The sequence below is a fragment of the Coturnix japonica genome, chromosome 5, assembly GCF_001577835.2.
Source record: "Coturnix japonica isolate 7356 chromosome 5, Coturnix japonica 2.1, whole genome shotgun sequence".
Classification (NCBI taxonomy): Eukaryota; Metazoa; Chordata; class Aves; order Galliformes; family Phasianidae; genus Coturnix; species Coturnix japonica.
Window position 1 is genome coordinate 15,940,896 of NC_029520.1, and position 27,094 is coordinate 15,967,989.

The 27,094-nt window shown below is 39.0% G+C and overlaps 1 protein-coding gene across 2 annotated transcripts in view; it reads right to left on the reverse strand.

Annotated features, from left to right (window-relative positions):
* ABCC8 (ATP binding cassette subfamily C member 8) overlaps positions 1-27,094 on the reverse strand; it is a 114,529-nt gene that overhangs the window by 25,132 nt on the left and 62,303 nt on the right. For both annotated transcript variants that reach the window (XM_015864123.1, XM_032444742.1), the window contains exons 5-18: positions 26,317-26,559; positions 25,331-25,519; positions 19,208-19,372; positions 17,413-17,568; positions 15,445-15,579; positions 13,819-13,981; positions 12,450-12,490; positions 11,972-12,117; positions 7,974-8,076; positions 7,645-7,755; positions 5,862-5,937; positions 5,659-5,764; positions 2,008-2,043; positions 1,393-1,428 (exon numbers count right to left, since the gene is read on the reverse strand). In XM_015864123.1, the coding sequence (XP_015719609.1) occupies positions 1,393-1,428; positions 2,008-2,043; positions 5,659-5,764; positions 5,862-5,937; positions 7,645-7,755; positions 7,974-8,076; positions 11,972-12,117; positions 12,450-12,490; positions 13,819-13,981; positions 15,445-15,579; positions 17,413-17,568; positions 19,208-19,372; positions 25,331-25,519; positions 26,317-26,559 (1,706 nt within the window). The remainder of the gene's footprint in view (positions 1-1,392; positions 1,429-2,007; positions 2,044-5,658; positions 5,765-5,861; positions 5,938-7,644; positions 7,756-7,973; positions 8,077-11,971; positions 12,118-12,449; positions 12,491-13,818; positions 13,982-15,444; positions 15,580-17,412; positions 17,569-19,207; positions 19,373-25,330; positions 25,520-26,316; positions 26,560-27,094) is intronic.

Below are 27,094 nucleotides of genomic sequence, written 5' to 3' on the forward strand. Positions count from 1 at the left end.
GCTGCTACTAATTCTCAAAATGATGAAAAAGTTACTTCTATTTTATCTTTGAAAAACTAATAGTAAAGTTCTGAGGAAAAAAGTCAGACTTGCTCCATGCAGAGAGTCAGCACAAAGTCTGCAAACACCATTCACATTCTGGCTAAAATTCTGCTTTTAGGCCAATAATTGCACTGCAAGGAACTGGGGAACAAGCAGGAAGCTGGCCAAAATTTAATACAAGAATGTAGTAAATCTGTCCAATATAATCTTAAGTGCAAACTGATGCTAGGATGACACATCAAGGCAGATCATGCTTTTCACATGAGAGGGGAGCTTGATTGTACAGCGTGTCTTCGGTGCTTCTCACAGTGAGCAGACAGTAAAAAAACAACTTGAAACTCTGAGATAAACAGAGGCGCGAAGTCATTGAACAAATTATTCTGAAATGGAGCATACAACATTTTTTCTCAGAAAAGCTGCCTCGAATCTACTTAATATTTCATGCTTAGAAGACTTAATGTCAACAAACGGCCTAGCAGACAAAGACATGGAAGGAATTTATTTTTGTAGGTGGAAGTAATTGCTTCCTACCTCTGATCTGCATAAACAAACATATTGTCATCAGTGGAATGTAACATTTCTCCTCGGATAACACATGATATACTGAGAGTAGCCTCTGAATGATCACAAGGGCACAAACAGCAAAACCCAACCCTAGAATAATCAGGGAAACCTTCCCCGATCACCCCAGAGAGGATATTCTTCATGAGATCAACTCTCTTCATTAATGCAGCAACAGAGACAACGCCATCAAGACCATCTGAAGGTACTGATCTACCCTTACACACCATATTTGTAAATCCAGTAGGCTCAGAACAGAAAATGAGATTAATTATCAGACATCCATGAATGAATCTGTGCTCTAGCAAACATCAACAATTTTAAAACGCTGGTGATTTTTAAAGGAAAAAAAATGCAGTTATAGTGGAAGTTAAATTATAATGGAAGAGGAAATATTATGCAGTAGAAGTTTTTTTGTGCATGCATTGGGCTGATGACTACAATTTTATCACGGTTATTTTGCACAATCCTTGAATTTCTACCACTAACTCAAACCTGAGCATCGTCCAGACACAAGCAAAACATGCCCTGTTCCTGTGTTATTGTTGCATCTACATAAACAAAAAAATGTGCTTCCATTATTTTCAGCCTGATCCTTGGATACAAAACATTTTGATGTTGAACACCTGATTATTAAGGAACAGACACTTTTGCCATTACTGAATGGCGAGAGTCACTGCTAGTAGTGTGGTGGTTACATACAGAGACGTTTGGCTTCTAAAGAAGAACAATTCATTAAAAGGAATCACTTCTGACAACTATCGCCATCAAGTTTTTAAAGTGTTGTACCTGAATTCCATCTCAACAGGAGATTCTTTCTCTGGGCTGCAGGAAACAAATACAGACCATTATTATTTTCAATTCAATAATTTTAGACAACACAAAAATGCCTTAGGCTGCTATCCCCACACTATAACTGAAAACACAAGAATATAACTATGCTCTTAACTATGCTAAAGTTGTACACACTTCTCAATTTGTGTGTGACTGAGGAATGTTAACGTGAAAATGAACTCAGGACAGGATGAAACAATGAAGAGAAGGGTGAAGAGGAGAAATTACTTTAGTAATTAAAACCTTTAAAGCAGCACTTGATACTATATTTTCAAGTGCAGCTTTAGGAAGTCATCTGATTTACCCAGAGTGAGATCTTCAAAAACATGCAGAAAAGTTAGGATATGATTTTCAGAAGTGCCAAACATTAACGTTTTCACCAAAGAAATCCAGCTCCTATTTTCATGAGTCATATTGGTGGTTTAAAAAGCTGCACTGCAAAGCAATGAAAGTTTCACTGATTTTCAGCATCCCAACTCAGAAAATCTGAGGTGGGATTTTAGGTATCTTTGGTTCCTCCTACTGTGATGGACTTAGTCAGAAAACCAACCCTCATATGTGATACCATACCTGATATCTTCCCCCATCTCGCTGTCAGAAGTACAGCTGCAGCACAAACAGAAAGCAAAATTGTTTACTTAAGTAAGCACGAGCAATCTGCCCCAGAAAGAAAAGCTATTAAATTCCATTTAGTGCACATACTGCAAACAGTATTTATCACAGAGCTGCAGTGCAACATCTGCTCCTTCTGCACAAACTGACTTGATTTCAGAAGTTAACAAAATTGGCACCTTTTTTTTTTTTTTTTTCCTTATAAACATTTAATTTGACTCAACAAGTGAGTTCACCTCCATTCTTTCCTAGAGGTGCCACCAGAACTGAGAAGCCATGGTGTGATGAGAACAGAATCCCATTCAGTAGACTACATTTTGAGTGAAAACAGTCAGATAATTTGTGATACTGTATTTTTCCATGACAGGAAACGCACCTTTGCAGGTTGGTTTGAAAACAAAATCCCACCTGTAGGCAGCCTGCACTGCGCCGCATTCTGCAGCAGCGCTACCTTGGGGACGCCTCTGTAGAAACAACTGTGGGCAGGTCTGAGGGATGAACAGCTTTGTGCTTTGTGATTTCTGAGCACGTGCAAAGATACTCACAGAGAGGGGGCAGGGCTGTGTGACAGAACGGCTGACCTTGCTGGCTTGAAAAACTTTTAGAAAAATTAATACGTAGCTAAAAATGACTGTATCTGAATTCAGTCTACTGTGGAATTTGAGAGAGCTAGCACTGGTACCTTTATTCTGAACAGAGTTACATACAATGAAATTAAGTGCCTGGGCATTTCTGAAAGTTGCAACCTATTCATAAAAATCTATGTGCTTTTTAGGTATCAAAATCACACCTGTGTTGTCATTTGATGAAAACAACAAGACAGCTCCATATTGAATACAGCAGGGAGAAAGCCGCTGTGAACAACCTTCATGAAGCCACCACCTCCCTCACTCTATAAGATTCACATGAGGAACAAATGAGGTAACACTGAGCAAAGTATTTCTCGTTTAGGCTGCTCCCAGGTAGTGGACCGGTACTTCTCAAAGTGAGATTCTGCCCAGAAGAAACCAGCAAGGGGTATGCTATTTTTCACTCGATAACCAGTCAAATCGATACTATTTGCCATCTGTTCAGAATGCAATAATGTCTCCTCTATTTTTATAATCTCTAAGCACACTATAATATATTCATGTCACACACGTTCTCAGCCTGCTTTGGAAAATGGGCAGTGATCTGAGCTGGATCTTCCAGGCATGCAATGCAATACAAATAACAAAGTAAAATACAAAACGAGCCAATGCTCACATCTGATTAGCTAACTCCTATTCCAGTAACAAGTTATTACACTTGAAGGTTTTGAAATAAACCATTTTATAGGAAGCAAATAAAGTTGATATACTGTTAATCCTGATATACTATCAATAGAGCACGGAACTGATTTGTACAAGGTTATCCATTAGACCAAGGGAACAGCCAGGAATAGAACCCAGATTTCCTGAGCACTGAGTGACAGTCAGCAGGGTATAACCTTCACATCCATAGCTACAACCTTGGGGGAAAGGAAGGGGACAGAAATTTGGAACGAGATAATGTAGGAGTGTTCTGTAACATGAATGACTAAAGCTCAGTGTTTGTTTCATCCCAATGAAAGAACTTTAATAATAATGACTTTGGTGACACACTGTTGCTTTAGCTAAGGCTACACAGCCTGGTGATTACTTGATTAGATCACTCTCCTTGCATCTGTGATAATATGGCACACACCTGGTCAGGCATTAATGTTTTCTTATCACATTAAGGGAGCAGACAGGTGTGCAGCCAATACCGACTACATCCATCAAGCTGATTTTACCACTGCACATGACTGCAGCTCTGAAAGGTGACACGAAAAAATAATCTGTGCCAGTGTTGCCAGCAGTTACAGTGCTAAGATTGTTTCAGCTGCAAGCCCCTTTATGCTTGCTGGACAGATGGCCGAGCTAATGTGATAACAACTGAATTTTACCTTGTGATACTTTGACACATGTAGAAGGTATGAAAACACATTCTGACCTTTATGCTGCTTAGAAGTACGTACTTCATAACAAGTGCTATTTAAAAACACAGTCTAGTCAGAACCATCATGCCCTCTGCTTTAGCTTAGTATCTGACATTCAAATTACTCTTCTTAATCATGTTACATCATACACAAAAATTGCAGCCTTGCTGAAATGTTATTATTCCACTCAATAAGGCTGTTCCTAGCAATACTCTGGGAAAACTTGCATTAAAGGATATTCTGAAACTTTGGCTCCCATTCTTGACACTCTTACAAGCCAAGAGTCACTCTTGATCCATTTCATTTTCCACAGCTATAAAGCAGGGAATCTTCCTCCCTTGTACTACCAAGGGATAGACAGTTCTGAGCAGCGTGACTGACATAAGCACAAGGCTAGATATAAATAACATCTTTACAAACACTCAAGGAATTTGTGAGAACGGTTTCACAAAAATCAGTGCTGAAACCATTAAGTAGCAATAATTTTCTGCCAATCATAGTGACTTAAGGTTGCACTGCAACTCAATTCCAACTGAATCATTCCCATTCAGTTGGAAATAAAATGGTTTCTTTCCATCCTCCTGCAGCTCATCAAGCGTTACCTACCAATAACAGCAGGTCAGCTATAAACTGCAGATCTCTCAGCAGTTTGTCAACGTTTACCTACAAATAATTGCAACCCTAAAGGCAAAGTGTAGTTGTGTTACTAGGAAATCTGCTAAACAGCCTCATATAAACAAGCCAAAAATGTTCACACACAATGGTCAGATTATGAACCAAAGATGGCACTGATTATCCAAAAATATATTTAGGAGCTACAATGCATAACACAATCTGTCATTTTAGTGGAAGGGTTAAAAGACCAAGCTCCAGCAGCACAGCTGTTGGACTGTAGTAGCACTGTTTCCTCCTTTCATGGTCAAGGCAAAAGTCAGAAGTATAGTCTAGGACAGTCTGTATCTGGCTGCTGGAGCACAGCTGCTGTGTTGGGAAAGAAGGCCATGACTATCTTCCTCTTGTCAAATCAAGCAGCACATAAGCAGGATGCAACTGGGGACTATCCTGAGGTCACTGTCACTGATAAAAGCATCCTGAATTTCTCAAGCACTAAACCTGTGCTACGATGGAGCAGACATATAAAAGCACAGCCAAAGACCTCTCCTGGTGAGCTGTTATCTCTCTACAGCACTATACAAAGTCCCCAGGCTCAGGCCTTAAGGTACAAATGCCATTCTGTAGCAGAACAATGTTTCAGCTGATTGCTTCTAATTAAAAAGTGTAATGTTGCTAACATGGCTGGAGTGCAGAATGCCCACCTATTTCATGGATGGCTGATGGGGCTTTGAGGAACCTGATCTAGTGGGAGGTATCCCTGCCTATAGCAGCAGGTTGGAAGTAGCTGATCTTAAAGGTCCCCTCCAACCCAAACCAATCTATGTTGATGATGATTCTATGATGATTCATCCCAGCTAGGGATTCTTTCTGAAGTGCTCACCCACCATTAGGGCAAAGTTTTTCCTCTTGACTGAACAGCTACAAAATCCTTGACTCCACAAACAAACTCCCAAGACAAACGTTGGTCTTTCGTGCATCGCTATTCAACTCAAGTTTGGTTTTTTAAATAGCACTACCTGCTCCAGGATACGGTGCCAGAGATCTTCTGCATCTCACCAAGTATGGCCAACAAGAGAGATGACTTACCACAGCCAACCTGTCCTACAATCATCGTTAGCTGACCTGCAAGAGAAGGCAGGAGGACAGCATATAATGCTTCAGATCTTCCAAATGTCTGCACAACATCATCTTACTCTGTAAACTGGATGTCACTTTGTACCTTGAGGGATTCGGATATCAATGTTGGACAATGCTGGAGGACCTTCAGGTGTCCAGGTGAAGAATCCATTTGTGATCTATATCAAGGCAGAGCAAAATAAGAAAGAGAAAACCAGCTTTAGGACTGACTTTTTTTCTCAACAGAGACACTGTAATCAGTTTCATTACTCTGAGTACCAGTTCAGAGTTAGCTTTTTCTCATCACAGGAGTCAGATTTTCAAGTGACTGATTTTCTACAGGCCTGTATTCTCCTGTGCTACAATCTGTGAATTCAAGCAAGCACAACAGTAAGATAACCATGGAAAATTCCCAAGAGGAAAACAAAGTTTCTGTGTAGGGTTTGTTTTGTTATTTGTAAGACAAGCATAAAGAATAAGTGAAATGATTCCAGTGTGAGTTTCATAGAGGGTCATGGCTTGCTCTCTGCAGAGCACTGAATGTCAGCCTAGACACAATGCAGCAAATACTGCAATTATACATTCCAAATTCGGAGGGGCTGCAGGACTGTCCTCAGAAATTAGATGTTGCTGCCTTTACATTTCTGACATTGTTTCCTTTTTTTTTTTTTTTTTTAAATACGATTCTCAGATAATCTGCGCTTTGTTAGATACAATCTTTTCATTTAAACAGACAAAAAACAAGAAACAAATGCATTCAGGATTCTAACTGGAGATTTCCACTTGATACCACCATGAAAAACAGGAAAGAGGAGACAATTTTATAGCTCTATACTTTTAAGGAATTCTCTTCTGTCACTTCTCAGAAGCACTGAAGTTCTCAAAGCCTTCCAGCAATGTAAGGTACAACATTCTTGATCCAAGAAAAGTGTGAAATGGGGCACTTCTACCCTACCCTCAAATTTTATTTCCACTGAAGAGAAAGCCTTGATGGCTGCATCATCTTGGGAAACAACCTGAAAAACGGGCAAAAGAAAACACAGTGCTCCTCCCTCTAGATGAACAAAAACAGGCACAGAGTTCTCTCTCTCAAAAAAAAAAGCCCTTTCTTGAGCAATGAGCTGCAGAAAGCACTTGCTGCAGAAGTTCCCTGACCTCAGTGCAACCCCAGTGCAGCCTGTGACAACAATGACAGCAGATGGAGCCAAAGATTATGGATGGTCCTCACCTTCCATACAAGATCTTAAAATAGTTCCTCACAGAACTCACCGCTCTGCCCCACTCCTTTCTCATCAGTCCAGGCTGATCTGATCGACTTATCCCCTCCCTCCCCACCCCCAATATTCCTGCACTAAAGCAGGATGTCAAGACAACAGCCTCCAGAAAACCAAAGCGCTGAACAATTATTATACTTAGTCCCACTAAACCAAAATTACTCATTCTCTTGTGACAGAAATGCAAATGCAATAACCAACTTCTTAAACAAACAGTATCAACACTGTAACAACCATCAGAATTTCTATTAATTCTGGTCATTTCTATAGCTGATCAAGAGCATCAGTCTTCCAACTGGTATGAGCAATTTTAATTTACCTACAAAGAAGAGAGAAAGTCTTGTAATGGAAAGAGGACGTTAAATATCACAAACAGAAAGTTGCTGAGTGAAATTCAGAAGGATACACACAATCACACATAAAGGTCAGTAGGCAATGGTTAAAACAGAAAGGTATAAAAAAGAAAGGTGGAGATTAATCTGTGGTACGAGTGCAAGCATCTGACAGCTTCAGATCAAAGACTGGATCTTGAACTTGAAACTCTTACTGGAATACAGAAACTACTATTCATGTGCTATAATAACAGTGTTATTACAGTGACCTTCATATCACCTTTACACAAAAATCATCCGGTTCTGTGATGTTAATTGGTCTGCTTGTATGAGTGGTGTAATTGTTCCAGTCCTCCCTGGCAGGCCTCTTGCGGTTAACCACCTTGAGTGGCTGTGAAAAAAAAAGAAAGGCAGAAATAACAGGAATTGGTGGCAGTACCAGCAAAGCATCCTAAGCAAAATCAAGCACGTTGCCACCTGTTAGAGGGTGCTGAATTCTCAAGCTTTTATAACTGCAGTAAAAACCAGTAGGAGATAGAAAAGCAAAAAATTTACTCTGGGTAGAAGTCACCCTAGTAATTTCACCTGCAATTAAACATTATTACTCACCACTGCCTGATATTTGCTCTGAGCATCTGCACTTCTTAGCTCTGGACATTTGTCATGTTCCTCAATCTCATCACTTGACAGGAATTCACTCAGTTTCTGCACACTGAAAGGAAAAACAGAATTACAGCTTGAACCAGAAAACAGAACTTTTGTTTCTACTTTTCCTAGTGGTTTCTGTAGAGGTTTCTCAGGCCTTTCAATTTCCACTGCCACCAGAGAGGTTACAGAAGATTTTTTCTAGGCACTTGTGATGGAGACCATTTCCAGCAGTAGCTGCTGTTGAAGCCACGTGCTGATGTAGAACTTGTCATTTGTATTACTGAAGTGCTGCACAAACAGTTCCTCCAAACAAACACTAGGAATCATGAAATCCGCACAGCATGGGGTAACATGAAGGAGGAGTATAATTTCAGAGAAGAGTGTTTAGTAGGCGAGATATAGAGTAACGCAGAAACTTTCTCCAAGCAGTTTTTTAATTAGCTAAGAGAGAAAGCGCCCTTATTATGACATTTAACAGATCAGAACATCATTTTTGATCTCTCTGTCTGACTGTAAAATTTATGTCTACTTATGGAACAAGGAAATTATATGTTTTGACTTGCACAGATTGAACTTAATGGTAAAGGGGCTGGAAATAAGTTAACAATCAGTATCCAAAATCATAAGGCACAAAAAGGCTTTAAGTTCTTAAAATATATCTACAGGGGGCAACTGAAACAACTGATCTCAATATTTTGCCTTAGGTTAATTGTACTAAAGTACAACAAGATGTGCCAACCTGTTGGCATGCAAACACATATATTTTCTTTGCATTCCTCCACTGGGGACTCTTTCTTCATAAGGAGATTCATTTTCTTCTGAGAGCCTCGTAAGATACTCTGATGGTGCCAGAACAGTGATTGGACAAAGGCTTTAGGAGATCACCTAAGTCAGACTCTCTGAACAGTCAGCAACGTGTCCTCCAAGCAGAGATGGTGCCCAGCTAGGAAGTGCCCAGTGAAGAAGTTGTTCTGTAGGTTTCCTATCAACCTGCTCACTTGGATTACTGCAGTTTCTAAATGTAAAGGTCTATTACCTCAAAGAAGAGGTGAGAAGCCTGTCTCTAGATGTTCACACAGGGCTAGGAACGGCCTTGCCTCTTTTATTCAGTGAACCAGATGTTAAGCAGAATATTTTAAATGTCCTTAAATGAACCAAAATGATGGTCTAGCCACCACCTGCATGGACTCAGCAGCAGATGAATTCTTTACAGACATACATTAACATTTGAGTAATTGCTCTGAAACTGAAAAGAGCAGATACAAAAGAGCCCAGCTTATCTTCTCCATGACAAAGTGAGTAAGAGAAGACAGAAGATATATCCTTGCATCATGCACCCAAACAAGACCATTAAAATATTGGATAGTTTTGACGGCATTCTCTGCTCACTGGTTTTATATCAAGTTTGCTGTATTCTAAACACCAAGATTTTTCTCAGCAAGCAACTTGCCTAATGTTTATCTTAAATCTGGTATTGCTGCTTCTATGACAATAATTGAGAAAATACAGTGACAGACAGCTGTGAGCAAACCTTTTGTTAGAGGCATCAACTCATGCTTCAGGGTGTCTCTATGCTCTTAAAGAATAAAGAAATTACGCTCTCTGCAGAGCTCCAACTGACACAGCAATTTCACCAGGATTCTAATATCTCCACCAGGAATCTTATTTTTAAGCCCCATGCTAGAGATATTGATTAAAGCAGAGTTATTTGCACAGCTGACTGAAGAAGCAGTTTCATATTAAGCTCAGTAAGATACATAATGCCACTCCTGCTACTTGACCTTTTCTGATAGAAAACTCTACACCCTTCCCTTGGTCCCTGAAGACTTCACATGTAAGAAATGAATCAATTGGATGCTTAAAATTTAAAGGCTTTAAATCCTCTCTCACCCAGGAGCAAACACCCTGGCCCCCCAACTTGGGAATTTTGTAGTATCCTTATGTGGAACACCTCTTCTACCACTGCAGTGAGTCACAGTCATTCTGAGTGTCAAAGACAATCCACAATGATGTTTTGCAATTAGGCTGCTATCTTTTCATCAGTTATGTATTTGCAGCTTCATTTGTGGAGATTCTTGAGCACCGGGCATTAGAGATTCTACCCAACATTTACAAAGCAGGGTCTGTGAAGTGCCCAAGATGCAAAGCCAGTAATATATTCTTAATATCATTTTACAGGCTTGTTCCACTTCTGGATCATCTTCTGCATCACTCAGCTAGTTTCTGCCACTGCAGGACAAGCTGCCTTGTACACTTGCTAAACTCAATTAGAATATCTGAGCCTAATGGGAACTAAGTAATAGCTTCGTGAAGTTAATTACCCTTATCCGATCTTATTGATCAGCTACTTACTAGCAGCAAGGTGCAACAGCAAGGCACAGTTAGAGCAAGTAAACATTAGTTATGCTCAGTAAGTACAAACACCACTCTCCAGGATCTGTTTTACTAAGATATTTAATCAAGCACGTGCTTGTATGGGCTGAAAATATCTGGCATTTGCTTCCAAGGAACTGCACTGACTGTTGGGGAATGCAGAAGACACATCCAGAGCAGCACCTGTAGCGCTAGTGAGCAATGCACTCTGTAGCACTAAGGGAACCACTAAGATAAAGACAGCCCGGAATTCAGGGCTCCCGTCTACTTCGTTGCACAGTTTTAACTGGGGACTCCTGCCTGCGCTGTAAATGGCCGGGCAACAGCCTGCCAATGAAAAGATAACTGAAGCATCACTCATGAACAACTCTTGGCTAGCAGTAAATACTTGCTGACACTAATCATTTTAGCACTGATTTGTGGCATTACCAGGCACAGAACTCAATGACAAGAAAAGAAATCCTTCCACAAATCAAAATAAATGACTATTACCAGAATGAGTCCCCAGATAATAAGCTGGCTGTGCTCTTAGCATGACAAGTTGCCACAGCTCCAGGGGCTACCACTGTGCCTGCAAAGCATTTCATGCCAGCCACTGACGCTCTCAGATTTCACACTTGTCAAGGGAGTGGAGGCAGCTGTAACTTTGCACAGTCAGGGAATTTTTATACAGTGAGGGCAACCTCACCTTCCTGCTGTAGTCTCCATCTCTCTAGTGGCACAAAGACACTGAGCTAGGGCTGGTATCCAGTACCTCAGGCAAGACTTTAGACATCTGTATTTGAGATCACAAAGCACTAAAATAAAGTAAGCCCGAAGAATCTTTCTTGTCTTTAAGTTGGGTAGAGTTACACTGAATATGATAAGTATTAGGAGCTGGGTTTTCCGTTGTTTCAAACACAAAGCTGCTGATAATCAAAGAAAAACTCCTAGTGAATACCAGTTTTGCTGAGAAAAAGACTCAAGTACTGGTTATTATTTCAGGTGTTGAATGCTAAAGCTAACATGTTCATAACAAGGTTCAAATTCATCTAGTCTAGAGTAGACTTTCTGTCATTTGCTAATTCCCATGCTTAATATTGCCATTTTTACGTCCACAGCGTTATGGTTTGGTTTTGTTTGCTTGTTTTAAGCCCAGCTCTCTAGTAATAGGCCACCAAGATGGAGAGGTGGTGGGAGAACAAAGCCCAAGTGACACACACTGAAACATGCGCTCTCCTGCGATGATCTTCCACATGCTTCATGTAGGAGGAATCAATTGGGTGACTGACAGAACCACAGCCTCAGTAAGTTTTCACCTCCTTTCTTGTGACCACATATATGTCACATGTGGTACCAACACAGCTCAGCCCATCCTATACAATAAATAAGTAATGGCAGACCACAAAACATTGCTTGTGCCAATTGTACCAGTGAAGAACTTGGCCTGCATGCTACAGCTGAGGGCATTATGCAAGACACAAGGTAAGGAAGCAACTTAGAGCGATAGCTGATAAATAATCACAGCATTATTTCTAAAATTACAATTGCAAAATGAGCTGTAGGCCAAGGAGCAGGAGCAAAGGTATTCGTTTTACAGTTCTCACCTTACTAATGCTTTGACAGTGGATCTAACCACACTGGAGAGCAGGAACAATGGAGACACAAGAATGTGAAACAGGGAGATGGATGCAAACGCCACAGATGGAGAGAAGTCAGCCTTTCTTGTCAGATGAGCATGGACCACAAATGTCTATAAAGATACAGACATTATCATCAGTATTTAGTTATAAAGAAAGAAAAAGCACAAAGACTTCAAATTCCACAAGCATTCTGTTTACTGTCTCTTATTTAAGAACTATTATATCATTATACCAGTATTTATATCCTTTTAACAGCTTGGAGGAGTGCTGCATACTTCTTTTTGCCTCTGGATACAGATGTAAAGTGAACATCTTCCATGCTCTCCCAGTGGAAAGGCAAATAAGTGTCAGGATTGCATCTTCTCCTTCTTCCTCATCTCTACATCACTGATACTTAAAAACGTGGTTGCAATTAACATTACTTAGAGAAGTCTATACTTACTATAAGTACAGCTGCGATTGGTATTGCTGCATTCATAAAGACTGTGAAGGAAAACATGCAGAAATGTTCAGATGATTTCCATTCAGACACAGTAAATGTTAAGATACTACTAGCTGCTTTATAATAATATTTTTCACGTTGGAAATAAGGAAAATACACAATTATTCATTCACAGAATTCTTCTAAGCACCCAGCTTATTTCTCCAGTTCCTACAAAACTAATCTCTTCAGTTACACAGAACCCAGCATTGCAATCTAGAATATAAATTATGAATATCCTCAGGAGATTGGTAGAAGTTCCAATAGTATCTAAGCATGGTAGAGCTTTGATTTCAGATGGGCCTCAAGTAACTAAAATGCAAACAATGAACCTGTTCTCCCCTGTCCTGTAACAGCTTTTGTCTCAGTGCCCTGAATTCTCTTACTATAACTACTCATGCATCATCTCTTACTATAACTACTCACGCATCGTAGCACTTAAGGTTTACTAAACAGGTGGAAGGGGAAAAGCAAGCAAATAACATTTGTGTACAGGGATCTTTTTTAGATAGGGCAGGAATATGGGTTAGCAATGTAGTAATAACCATCCTTCATGTTTTCTGTTGAAATGCAAACTATCCTACAAGCACAGAGAGCTCAGGATCCCCACAAAGAAAATCTGGTCTTGTAGGTCAGTGAAAATCTCAATATCAACAGAATGCAGTGAGATCAAGATCTTGCCCTCCTACTCACTTGGCAGAGAAGTCAGACAACTGCACATCTCTTGGGCAAATGTAAGCAAATGATACTGCCTAGACTGGAAGTTATTTTCCCAAGTAATTCTTTCTCCTTTATTAGTCTAGAAGGAATTAGTACAGGTAGCTTGTAGCCTTTGAATACTTCCTGCTGAAGTTTCCAATTCACTAATATCTCACAGATTATATGAATAGTGTTCTTCAGTATGACTTGACTGCCTGTTAGAGCTTCAATGCAAAGGCATTTTCTATCACATGATACACTGGATTGTGCAGGAGGAAAAAAAAAATAAAAAAGATAAACATCAACAAAGCCATCTACCTGAATGCTATATTATAGGAAAGAATAGGACTGGCTTGAGCTAGCCTGTGAAATGCTTCTCCCTTAAAAGCTTTACTTCAGAAAAGCAAATGCTATGAAGCTTTGATTTGACTTTCTCTTTTAGGCTTATTTCCTGTACAAGCAAAATTTTACTTAAAGAAATGGATTATCTGACTAAATAGAAAGTGAGGAGTATGGGATCAGAGCCTAAAGCAAACTAAACAATCTCAGCAGAGAAACGGTAAACTCATTAACAGCTAATAATAAAACAGTCCTTTAGCTGAACAGTGGATTAAGAATGAAAAAAACTTACTAGATATGGACGTATAAAGGGCAAAAGACTTGAGGCTAGTCATTTCTTTTTGTCTGGTTTCCTCCACACTGCTGTGAAATATGTGTTCCCAAGCATAGAGTTTAAGGAGCTTAATGCCTCGAAGCATCTCATTTGTCTTCTTCAGTCTCTCATTGGAGTACTCCTGCAACATGGGCATACACATTTACTTCAAGAGTAAAATTAAAGCACCTGGCCCTTAAACATAAGGACCACAAAAATTGTATACAGCCTCTTGCAGTCAGTCAAGCATTCCCTTCTATTTGCTATTTCTACAGATACGCTATTTATTTGGATGTTCTGTTGTTCTTTGCAAAGGTGAGATTCCTACAGTGAAGCTCACCTTGCAAAGGCGAGACCTTGAATGAAAAGCCAATTGGTTTGTACTGCTAGTTCACATACCTTGTTCTGAAAATTTCTCTCTTCTGAAAGCTTTCTGATCACTTGCAAGGCACCCTCTCATGACTTCATTTGCCAAGTACATTGGCTAGATTTTCAGTAGACACTGAGCATGTACAGAGGAGATCAGAACAAGCAGACAAGCTAAAACTGGGCACGCTGCTCTGCCAAACCAATGTGAAGAGGAAACAATGGTGCCAGGCTTCAAAGCAGCCAAGCTGCATTAGCAAGAAGCTGTGATTCTGTAGGGAGCCCTGACTCTGAGCAAGGCCACTTGGCTTTGACACTACAGTGCACTGTAATTACTCTGCTTCCAGTTTTCTGGCAGTCTCAATAATCTTTTTGCTGCACTTCACTGAACAGTACAGACAATCCAATCACAACATACTCTTCTCCCATCTGCTGGAACTTCTAGGTGATATGGACTCTGCCCGGATGATACAGGGATGAATGCTGTCTACACTACTAGAAAGGTGTATATTGGTGATGCAAAGGCATTACTTTCCTCACAGGAAGGTGCATAAGCTTCTCATTACACATGATTCGTTTCAGAAGAGATTTCAACAACCACATCCTGCTGTCCAGCTTCATTACAGGTTCATAAGGCTGTCTCAGCATCGCAACAGTTGTCAAACATGGGGAATATATTAACAGGTGGAAAAGGCAACTTCCTTAGCAGTGATACAAGCAATTCAGGCAAGTGAGGAACCAAGACAACTCATGACTAAAATCTCAAAGCTCCCCAGATAAGGAACGTGCTGTGGCAGATAGGACCGTTAGTTAAATAAGTTACATCCATAGATTTCCACAACCACAATGTAACTAGGGCCTGAGGCTGCATACAGCTTTCCTAATTCCTTAGACAGATTGTCCTGCAGGACTCATTTATTAGGGCATCATCTGACTGCAGACGGTCATTTCAGTCAATGGTCACTGATCACTCATATTTACAAGACAGAAAGATCTTATTTTTTTTCCTGTTAAGGAAAGACGTACTGGCTGAAAAAAATACAAACCTCAAGACAAATTGCATCTTTACTGCTTGTCATTTTCTCACATTCTTGCATTTCATTTTCTTGAACATTGCATGCTGTTTGAGAATCAGTTTTTGGTTAATTTCACACCATCAGCTTTGTAGGTCTAAACACAGGCCAACACATAAAGACCAGAGGTGATATCAGTAACATATGCAAGTGTGAAGACACTTACCAACGTGCTTCTCTGAGCCTGCGAGAGTTTTGTTGCTACAAAGTACTGAACAGGTGCAAGTACTATGATTACTGCTGCTCCAATTAAGGCACTGATTCCTAGAAGGTAGTAGAGGAGAAGAACTCCTACAATTATCTATTGGGAGAAAAGAAAGTGAGTGAAAGACTTGGGTTGACTTCATCTGGGGTATGCTCCACAAAAATCAAAGTTATTTTTAAATGCTTTTAAGTAATACATCAAGCTATTCCCTTCCCATTTACTACTAAATACTGGCAATTGACCAGATGACACAGCATCCTTCTTAGACATTTAAGCCTTTTTACACCCAGGGAAGAATCTACCTCTTCCAATATGACTGGAACCCGCTAATCTACAACAGATGAGAATTCTACAAAGAAGGAATAATTCTTTGCTTACCATAGAAACTAAAATGCAATACCATTAAAATGCAACTGATCTATATTAAATGTTAACTGCCTTCAATGTTCATGGCATTATTGCTAAGGAGTACCCCAAAAAATAACATCATAGTCATATTTAGTCAGAACCCCCAGTTCAAATAATCAAACTTCACATGAGTTGTTTGAAGGATGCATAGTACAGGACAGGCAATGAATGTTGAAAAAAAGGTTAAGGAAAAAAAAGTTGTCCTTGGCTAAATAAGGATTTAGAGAGCAAGCTGGAGTCTTGTTCTCTGGAAAGAGATGCACAAGCTGCTCAAGTTAATTACCACTATTCTAATGTCTGACTCCTGAATGATCTAAAGCATTGACGCTCTATTATATAAACTATGCTAATAGCTAATATTAGTCAGATCACAAGACACAGTAATAGAAATCTAATTGAATACATCATTATCTTTAATTAAAAATAATAATTTGGAAATTTCCATAAAGCATTATCTATGACTCCTACTGTATTTGCACACTCATATAACCCACATGGAAACACAAATTTCCATCATTCCAGAGTTGAGCAGTCATAAGCTGATCATTTCCCATATATAAATGCATATCAAATGGGTGCTTCCATGAAGAAACACTGTACATACATCACCCACTTCCATATCAACACTTGTATGAATTCAAGGTGCACAGAGAAAAAAATAAGTTCTTCTTAGCAATCTTTGGATGCCTATCTGCAGATGAACTAAATGCAAATCTTAAAATGAGTCACAGCAAATACGCTACATCACAGGAATAAGGTTCTATTATGTATGTTGTACAGATCTAGTAAGAGTAATGACAGTTAAATGATAATTTAAAAATCTTCATGTGACAAGTGAGCAAGTAATACATACACCATGAACTAGAAACTCACTGATACCTCTGATTACTTTTAAAAACCAAAGACATCTGTGGTCCAGTGACAGAATTACTGAAGATAGCAAGAAGTTTCAAGCACAAATTGCTTTGTGGCCAGTTTTTAACGAGATAAGCTACCATTTCATTAGTACTATAAGCTGTCTCTGCCAGAGAGCACAGGATTTTTTAAAATAATCCCAGCAGAATCAAACAAAACTGTTTGCAAAATGGAAAGGGAAAAAGCCTTTACGGGGGGCTCCTTTTGCTCCCAGGGTTTGAGTCAAATCTGAGTCAAATAGTGAGGGTTACTTTGAAGTAATAAGCATCGTCAGGCCTCTTTTCAATTGCTGCTTCTTGTTCTTGCCTCTTCTGCTGGGATTCAGAAGGTATATGATTGCAATATATTCCAGTTAACTCTCTTGACATAATAAACAACAGAGTAGGAATAATCTAAGCTACTGCACATTATAAATTCTTGTTACAAATGCACAACATACTTGGCAGCAGACAAGATGAGAATCCTAATAAAATCTTCAATATCTACAGTCCTCTCACAGATATGTCTGTAGACATTAATAGCTTGAAGACTTTTTTCAAGTTTCAATTTCAAAAGCAAATGTTCATTACAAATTGATGTATATTAATAACTAAAAGACATGCTTACCTGTACTGGCATAGCCCAAAGGTTAGGGCAGAGGAAAAAGAACCACATCAACTGGTTTGTGTCTATGGCAACCAAGTTACAGATCTGGCCTGCAGTCATCTCCCCCATAGACATGTTGGAAGTTGAAAGCTGCATAATCTTATTGTATATTTTTGTCTGGAAGATAGATGAAATATTGTTAGCAGACAGAAATAAAATAAGATTTCTAATTCAAATTATAACAAGGGTACCATCCAGCATGTCAAGGGAACCTAAATCCTCAGGAACTTGAATGAAAATAGGTTGTTTTGCTTTTTGTAATATGGTTAAAAATTTTAAGCATCCTATTGCTTGCCCACAGGAAGCACAGTGAACAATTAGGTACATAACTGTTGTCTAAATACTCCCTTTTTGCACCCCTGGGGATCATTAAGAGAATGAAACTATATTCCTGGTTTAGATCTGAGAATATTCTTATATTTTGGCTAGAAAGCCTAGTCCCATAGCAAACATTAATTCACAGGCAAATAATGTAATAGGTCTGATTCTACACAGAATGAGTTACCTTAGTATAGAACCAGGCACCATGTATAAACAACAACATCAACTTAGTACACAACAGTAAAAGGGCACTTTCACCAGCTTGTTAACTAAAAGGCTGCACAATGTTACTAATAGATGGCACCTTGACTCAGAAAATGTTGTCTGATCGAGTGCCATCATGAAGCATAAAGTCATACTGGGCTTGTGGAACAGCTGTAGATTCATAGAGGGAAATAAAGAGACCAAAGACGTAAAGAAACTGAAAAGTTTTAGAAAAAAGAATTTATCATTAAATACGAGAGTGCCATTAACGTTAATTATGCTGCTTCAAATGATTTTCCAGTCTGACCAATACGACTGTTGGCATTATTTGAGCTTCTGTGTAATACCTGAGTGTACAGAATGAAGATTTTCTTAAACTACACAGATGGGAATGTAATATTATTTTCTTGCAATTCCCCTTTTACCATTTTCTAGTTGCTGCAGTCCACATATTTTTCAGTCAGTTAGAGTGCCTCTGCTTGATACATTTTGTGCCTTGTGTGCTTTAAGTTCAGTTTTTATTTCTTTGGGTATTTTCCACCACACTCTAGTAAGATAAAGCCAGTAGGTGTAATCCAGAAGTCTGGCAGCCGACAACAGCTTCCAAGCGCACGATCAAAAGAGGATTAAATAATTATGTTGCTACTGAAAGCATCCACCTATATCAAGACTCTCTGCGGGTCTATGAAGTTCAGTGGATAAACACTGTAACTGATAGGGTTGCCTTTCAAGACGTCAAAGGACAGATATCAGCCAGTGCAATTGGAAGTATCACACTGTAATATAACTCCTAATTCTCTCACTTACTCATCTTCCAGGCACATATTTTTGTATGCTACATACAACTTTGATTTGCTGTTCACAGTTACTCAGTCATTAAGGCTTGCATTTTACTGACCTGAAGTTCAGTAATTACAGACTTCACAGCACCCAGTCGTCTGATGGCACAACCCATGCTACTCCGTGCACTGTAAATACAATCTATATGTCCAAAGTATATTCTCATCTCTACTACCAAATACAATAAATGGGTATTAAAAATATCATATAGAATATAAACAGAATCTCAGTTGAAATTTAAGCAATCTTTAACAGCAATGGTGACACTGAATTTATTTCAGGAGAGAATTCTTACACTTGCCTTAACTGACCTGAACTACTACAGATACAGTATATATTTACAAATATATATATGGTTGCATAAAAACAAGCTAAACAATGTATTGGCTACCTGTATTGCACCTCTCAAGTTGATTCCTGTTTCAATAGCAACATAGTAGGATGCTTGGAGAAATGTCCTTTGCAACAGTAGGGCAAAAAACAAGAGTACAGCCAAAACGTATGCATTGGACAGGAACTCTTGAGATGAAATGAAGTAAACACCAAGAATTTTTGTCTAAAAAAAAAAAAAGAAAAAAGTTAAAAAATTAGAAATCAGGCGCAACTGTAATTTACTTATCAGTTTTGCATAATTAACAAGCAGATAACCGTAGTTTATTACTTTGAAAGTGCTTACAAACATGCCATGAAACCTCACTGTTTAGTAGTTCAAGGAGACAGTCATAGAATTTGCCAACTCAGTAAGTTCTATTTAAATGCAAAGTGACATTCATAGGATTTCTGATATCCTTCCAAAATTCTAGGATGTTTTGAGTAACTCAGTATCATCATTTACTGAAGAAATGCAGTGCCCACTGTCAGAAAGGACTAGTTCACACCCTTCAGAAAAACCTGTCTCCTTATTTTGACATCTAAGGTTACCAAATGCCAAAGTGACCTTCTCCACTTGCTGCAGAACACACCCTTCCAACTCCTGGAAATACACACATCATCTCACTTTGTGGTATTTAACAGGTTTGTCCATCACTTATTTATTTCTTTTACTTGTGGTCACTACCTCCTAGGATGTTTGTGAGATCACTGGAGTAGATTTTGAAGCATGTTTACAACTCACTGGGAAAGCAGAGCATTTACTGGACACGCTCAGTGCCACAGCTAATTCAGAGTCTGCCTCATTTTAAGAACCCCCTGAAACTAGAATGACTCTTCCTCCCTCTGCTGTACTCCTCACTGAGCACATGTCCAGAGGAGATAGTTTATGTGCTGTTAAAGTTCTTAAGACTGCAGTAACACTTCATAAACACTCATTGACTGTACTTTTTATTACATCTCATTTGTGTCTTGCAGTTAACTCTTTATAAAAATCCCACATGAGAAATTTATACAAAGGCTAAGCCCAGTTTTAAAGTTGTGGTTTTGCAAGATGAAGTCAAGCCAACTGAAAGAGGAGCACACATCTCTCTACCTTTAATTGCACCAAGGCTGTTCCAAGCTGCATTCTTCTGTAGCTTTTTGTGTGCTACTCTGGGATCTTACTGGATCTCTCACTGAGCAAATTCAAATCACTAACAAGACAAGCAGCACAGGAAAAACAATCTGCTGGCTTCCTTCTAATTTGATGAGTCAAGTCAGACCACAAAACGGGCTGATGGGGACCAGAGTTAAACCAAAGGGGGGAAAGAGAGCAGGGTCAACAAGAAATGCAAAAGGAAGGGTGAGGCCTTACAGCTATGGCAACCCAACAGGCCACTTCGTTTGCCAGAGGAAGCAGAGCTTTAGGTATCCTTTTTCCATCTCTTTCTATTCCATCTTTTAACAGCCACAATGGTTCCTGCCATTACTGTAGCTACCTATCCCCTTACCACCAGTATGGTAATTTATAGTCTTACAAGCAGAGAAATCTACATTTGCCTTTGCAATAAGTAAACCAGTTAATGAACAAAAGAGCTTTTGAAAAGATCCTTTGTATTACTCTGTGAGATGCATAAGAACACATCCGGCACAAGCTTTCTGACACAGTGCCTTCCACCTTACAGAATATTCCTTCTCATGAGAAGAAACTACCCTGATCCGCACACACAACAGCTTAAGCATCTCTTAAGTGTCCAGGTCATCTACAGACACCAAGGAGTCATTCTCCATAAACATCTGATCATTTAAAAATGAACTCTGGTTGACTCTTCAAACACTTGCCAAAGTAAACACCAGTCAAAGAACATTCATCATGATGCAGCACAGATGTGTACACATTTTCTCTGCTCACCCTCTTTACCTGGTTATGTTTTATTTGTTACAAGCTACTAAGAGTCAAACCAAGGCTGGACACAAAGCTAGTAATTATGATACCATTTCTGTAAGTCTTTGTTGACTCAAATGCTCCTTATTCACACGAGGAGGCTGCTTCATGGCTACATCCTTTTAAGCAAATACATTACAATACAAGTGCAATACATTACAACAGCATGGAAAACTTCCATCAGCCTTATTCGAAGGTATCAAATTCCATACTTTGAAAACTGAATGAATTCAATAATTTATTGTCAGCTCAGCCAGGTGCTTTGACTTCAACCAGTTTTGAATGTACATAAACACTTCTGCAATCTGTAGGAACACTGAACTAAAAATAAGGCATAAGCACTCAGAACACACACATAAGAACTCTAACACACAGAATCTTCCAATCGAAATAAAACACAGGCCGTTGCTGCATGTGCTTTTTCCTTCAATTTGTATCAGATGTAAAACATTTCGAACAATTGCGGTACATGCCAATAATTACATTCAGATAGAGACATTTAATTGCAGATGTAGTTATTAGTGACTTAAATAGATTTTAAGCCATAAATGACTATCAATTTGACAGTAATTCAAACAGGCAATAGCAGCATTATATACTTACAAAAGGTCTGTGGTGCAGTAAGTGTAACCTTTCCTGGTTATAGTCTTATATAGTCTTACAAGTTCAACCTTTCAAGTCAGGTTAACTTGCCTTTGACTCCTCCAAGATGTAACAGTGAACATAAGTTTTTCTTACTGTAATTCTAAAAAATAAGACAACCTTGGGCTAAACATTTAGCTGGAAGTTTTAGAAAATGTACCACACCTGGAAAATTGCAAGTGTAACTAAGTCTCCTCCTGTATCATCTGTAAAGCCTTAATGGTGGGAAAGAAAAGAGAAACTGATAAACTGGCAAAGCCCAGTTTATAAATTACATGCTTCTAATTTATTTTCACACTTATTAATATCCATGCTCCTAAGCATTAGGCACATGTAAGGTAGACAAACTGTACCCAGTGTTTAACTGTCCAAGTTCAAGAGCTACCTGTTGTTTCCTGCGCACTGCATGTATTCTCAAAGTAGAATATGACTGCATAAGTCAGCAGTTTGGGTGAGGGGAAAAAAAAATACATATTTGGGATAAACCCAGAATCATTTCCATTTGGTGCGATATCCTCGGGCATTATCTTAACTTGTAACTGTGACAATATTTCCTCTGAGTTGCCCTTTCACAAAGTCTCACATGCATCACAGGCCGTGATGGTTTACAGTCACTGAGCACCTATGTGACTAAACTACAATAATTTTCTAAGCACACTCACCAGCCTCTGGGAAGAGCAACTACTGAATATTTTCATTGTATGGCAAATAACTTTGAGAAACTGACAGAACTAATTAGATGTTTTGTCCTCAAAAAATGGTTTTGGACACATTCAGTATCCCACCCTCCTGATAACTGCAGGATAATAAAATTCCTGTAGGCATAGCCCAGTGGAAGGCCGAGCAAAAGGCAACTGTTCCAAATATTTACAGGCCCTGGACTAAATGAGTCTTAAACATCAGTACTGGGCCTTTCCTTACACTGAGTCCTATGCCTTCTAGATCTATTTAAATAATGATTCTGTAGGTTTAACGTATCATTTCAATATATTTTGTCAACAAGTATTCTTAACAGAATCAGTCAAGTATTCTTACCAATCCTAATGCTGCAAAACAAAAGACGCCACCAACAAAACATAAATGTTATTGTTCTGACAGTCTCTTCCTTGGTGTGAAGGGCCTAACACTCAAAGTCATGTCAAGAGAACGTTCCAAGGGTGGCCATAAATATTGATACTGGAGTTATAAATAAACATGAAGAATGTGACAGAATTTAAGATGCTGCCATGTCTAACTGTAGTACAAACTAAAGCAGTTAATACCGCCTGTGACACCCACGTGATCTCAAGGCTCCAGCTCTGTGGCAGTTTTCATTTGTCACAAAGGACCTGAAGGACAGAGCGAATGTATCTTAAGATTTATCTCTGCCTGCAGTTTCAAAGACAGAACTGCTTGAAAGAGCCAAGTTTGCTACAACACCTCCCCAGTCTACATTATTTCAAGTGAAGAAAAGTCTCGCTAAGCAATGGTGAAGTAGGTGCTCCCCATCGCACTCGCAGCTTACTTTGCTTGTCTGATTCCATCCAACTATATGGGAATTCTGTCCAAATCCATCAAATGCAGCAGCACATCAGATACAAGCAATGGTTCCCTGTAGCTTTACTTTCATAACACGGTGTTTTAAAAGGTTTGTTTCCTACAGCTATGAAGCTCTCAGGAGCAAATAATTTAAAAGGCATGGTTCTCCTTTTTAATTCCATACAAGTAAGGATATAATATTCCCAGCTGTAGAGCAAGTGTAGTTTTTCCAGACTAGATTCAGCTGACTAGGAACGAGTGCATGTATATGTAAGAGATTTCCCTGGACACACCAGCCTATTTACAAACAGTTCAAACAGAAAACCTTAGTACATTTTGAGAAGGTAATTCATCTAATTCAGAAAAAGCAACTTTCAGTTAGAAAAGTAATTAGACTCTTAACAGAAAAACAATGCTATAAATCAGGCTGAAACAGAAGACAAAGCCTCAGTGGAGCGTTTTAATCAAAGGTAAAACGAACTGTTAATGGTTACTCATGGACTACCACCATCGGTGAACACTGCTGCTATGTGATCCCTCAGTGGTATACATTACAACCACCAGGCCACCACTTAGCCTGACATGGTGACAATATCAAAGCCGGATAACACTCTGTCAGGAGCCTATCTACCAGACTCAAGCATTTTAACAGGGGAGCACTGGCTGGCTTTTTCAGTAGGAAAATTAAACAGGATAACCCACAAATAGATACTTCGTATAATTTCAGTATAATTTCAGCTGAAGCATTAAGTGTTCCAAACAAATTATCAAGAAACACCTCAAAAGCTTCCATAGCACTTCATCACAACACATCCTCTGTAGCCTCACTTTGTTCATTTTCTGCTTTGACCAGTTTTCATTAGATCTATTTGGTATATAAAACTCTACAAATATTAGGACAAAGATTGCAACATGTATCGATAATTCATTTCTGCTTGAGGGTTTTTTTTTTTCCTGACATGCATTTAATGTATTTCAACATTTACAATGGACCTAATCCAAAGCCTACTTGAGTGAATGAGTATATTTCCAGCAGCATTAATAGACTTTAGAAACCAATCTTTTATCAAACAATAAATGAGCTGGAAAAAAAAAGAGTTATTCCTCATAAAAATGGGGACTGAGAAACCTTACCTCATGAAGAAACCCTTCTTGATTTTTTTTCTTTTTTAAAATGTATAAATCAAGAAGTTTCTGCTTGGGGATCATTTGATTAAGTAGCATCTTTAAAAACTTTGCTCCAGTTGCTCTCTCCCAATGAATACCTCCAGAGCCAATAGCAGAAATTCTTTCTCACAGCTATAACATTAGGGATTTTATCATGACGCTAAAGGCATGTTTCAATCCTCTTAGACATTTCTTAGTGTTGGAAATGAAACACCAAGCCTTTTATAAACATCTTTTTGCCATCCCAAGAAATATTTAACCACATATATGGTTCAATCTCTGACACAACTGTACTTAAAATACTTACACTATTAGCAAGATTCTGAGTGTTTCATCATGAATGAGATTATTTTCCCAAATGCAAGCCTGATGAAATGTGTAGGTAACACACTTATGTTCACCACCCAGGAATAAATGTCAAAGTAGCCATTACATACATACTAGCACTCAGCATGCACAAATACATTGCAGTCACCCTCTTTACTAAGAATCAATAAGATACTCTTTTAGCACTACTTTTTTGACACCTGTTCTTACAGCATTTCTACAGTGTGGTGGTTTCACACATAGACAGCTGATCACCACCACACTGCTCTCACTCCCCCTCCTCAAAAGAACAGAAGTGAAAATACCTTGAAAAAAAGGCTCACGGGTTGAGACAAGGAGTGTTTTAACACAAGGGGGGGTGGGGGGAAAAAAAGAGAAAAAAAGGAAAAGCTGTGTGGAAGTAAAACGAGAGAACCAGCACACTTGATGCTGTGCCAGCATTGCTCAGGAAAAGTCACTGGTGCAGTATGAATGCTGTTCTAGCTAAAGTGCAAAGAACAGAACTATGTGGGCAACTGTGGGGAAAGTTAACTCCATCCCAGCCAAATCCAGTACAGGCAGTACCTGTGGGCGGATGGTGTTATTTCCTTTTCCAACATTGTGGACGATCCCAGAGATGCAGAGGGGTCCAGCAAAGCCAAGCAAGTCAGCCAGAATACGGAATGTGCTACTGAGAAGTAAGGGTCTCCCAAAAGCACAGCAGAGAGCACGCCAAATGGACCCGGACCCCTGTGGAGAAGACGGTCTTTTGTTCTGTCCAGAATATGAAAAGAAAATCCAGGGTTATATAATTGTATTAATGTACAATACATTATTTCCGCCCCGCTTTAATCCACTGACAAGCAGCTGCAATCCTTGAACTAGAAATGCACAGAAATCACAACTACTCTTTTCTATAAAGCCTGAACTTGTATTCTCCTCTATTTCACAAAAGGAAGCTATAATTTCTTTCCAATCCTTAATAGGTATCAAGGAACTGATGTTTGTGTCTTGCCAGGGGAGTAGGAACTGACAAGTTTTATTTTTCTGTGAACACAGAGAATGAAAAGCTTACGCTCTTCTAGGTAGGCTGCAAAAGATATTTCTGAACACACTCGGTTCCCAACAGGGAGATGAGTAGAATCTGAGCTACAGTAGTTTTGGCCCTGAATTCTCTTAGAGACAAACCATAGCTCAAACATCATAAAATAGTTCTGTGAGACTTCATTAATATCGACTCTCCTATTGAATGGTTCCAAGGTCTTATGAGGAATAATGCTAACGGTGTTTTAGAGAGTACAGTTGGTAATTGCTTTCTGCATTGTAATAGAGGCCATTTGGATTTTACATTCATTTAACTAGTAATGTGTTTGATTTGCATGCTTGTTTAGAGAAATTTTGTTATTTGTACAAGGTATGACTGCGGGACATTTCTCTGTAGAGAAAACTATATTAATGGATACTTCATCGGTACGACTGTTTGCACAATTTTATATCACGGTCATAGCATAAAAAGCAATGAAAAATGTAAATAGCGAGAAAGTTGACTGACAATTCTATGTTTTGCATACCTTCTGTGCTTCAAATGCCTCATTAAGAAGAATGTAATTGGTCAGAGCTCTCATGGCAATGGGAAGTTTGCCTATGGTTTTCAAGTCTATTGGTTTTTTATGGGCAGTCTTAATGAACGTGTTCATCCACCAATATGTTCCTTTGGATAACAGGTTCACAAACGGCTGTAGGAATCGAACACCAAGGTCCTGGAGATCTTCAGGAGGTTTAACTTCTTTAGGAGTTTTGAAGAAAACATATCTCTGAAATTCAAAAAATCCCCCAAAGAATCACGCTCACATAGAAAATACAAGTCCACACAGAACAGATAAAAGATAAGGACACAGCAGATAATCAGTGAATCAAAGGTTTGCATTCTCAAATGCACTCATGGAACTTGGGCATTCAAATTTAAACAATACAGCAATCCATTCTCCTCTGGTACCATGGGAATATTAAAGTATCTAGCCTGGAAATACATTACCCTAAACATTCACCATCACTTTCTTTAAGAGGCACAAACTTGTACGCTTGAACAAAAACACAACAGTGGCATAGAGGTCCATCTTCTATTCCATAGTGCCTCATTTTAACTAGTTCAAAACACACAGTGACCTGAGCTGTCCCAGGTCAAGAAAATCACTGTATTACAGTGCATATGGCACTAATAAATACTTTCATTGTCTTAAATGCTGAAAGAGCAAGGGAAAACACCTAAGAATAAGGGAAAACTCCGGATTATTTCCTATTGTCAAGATAAAACTTCTTTTTCAGACAGTACTGTTTTTTTTGTTTGTT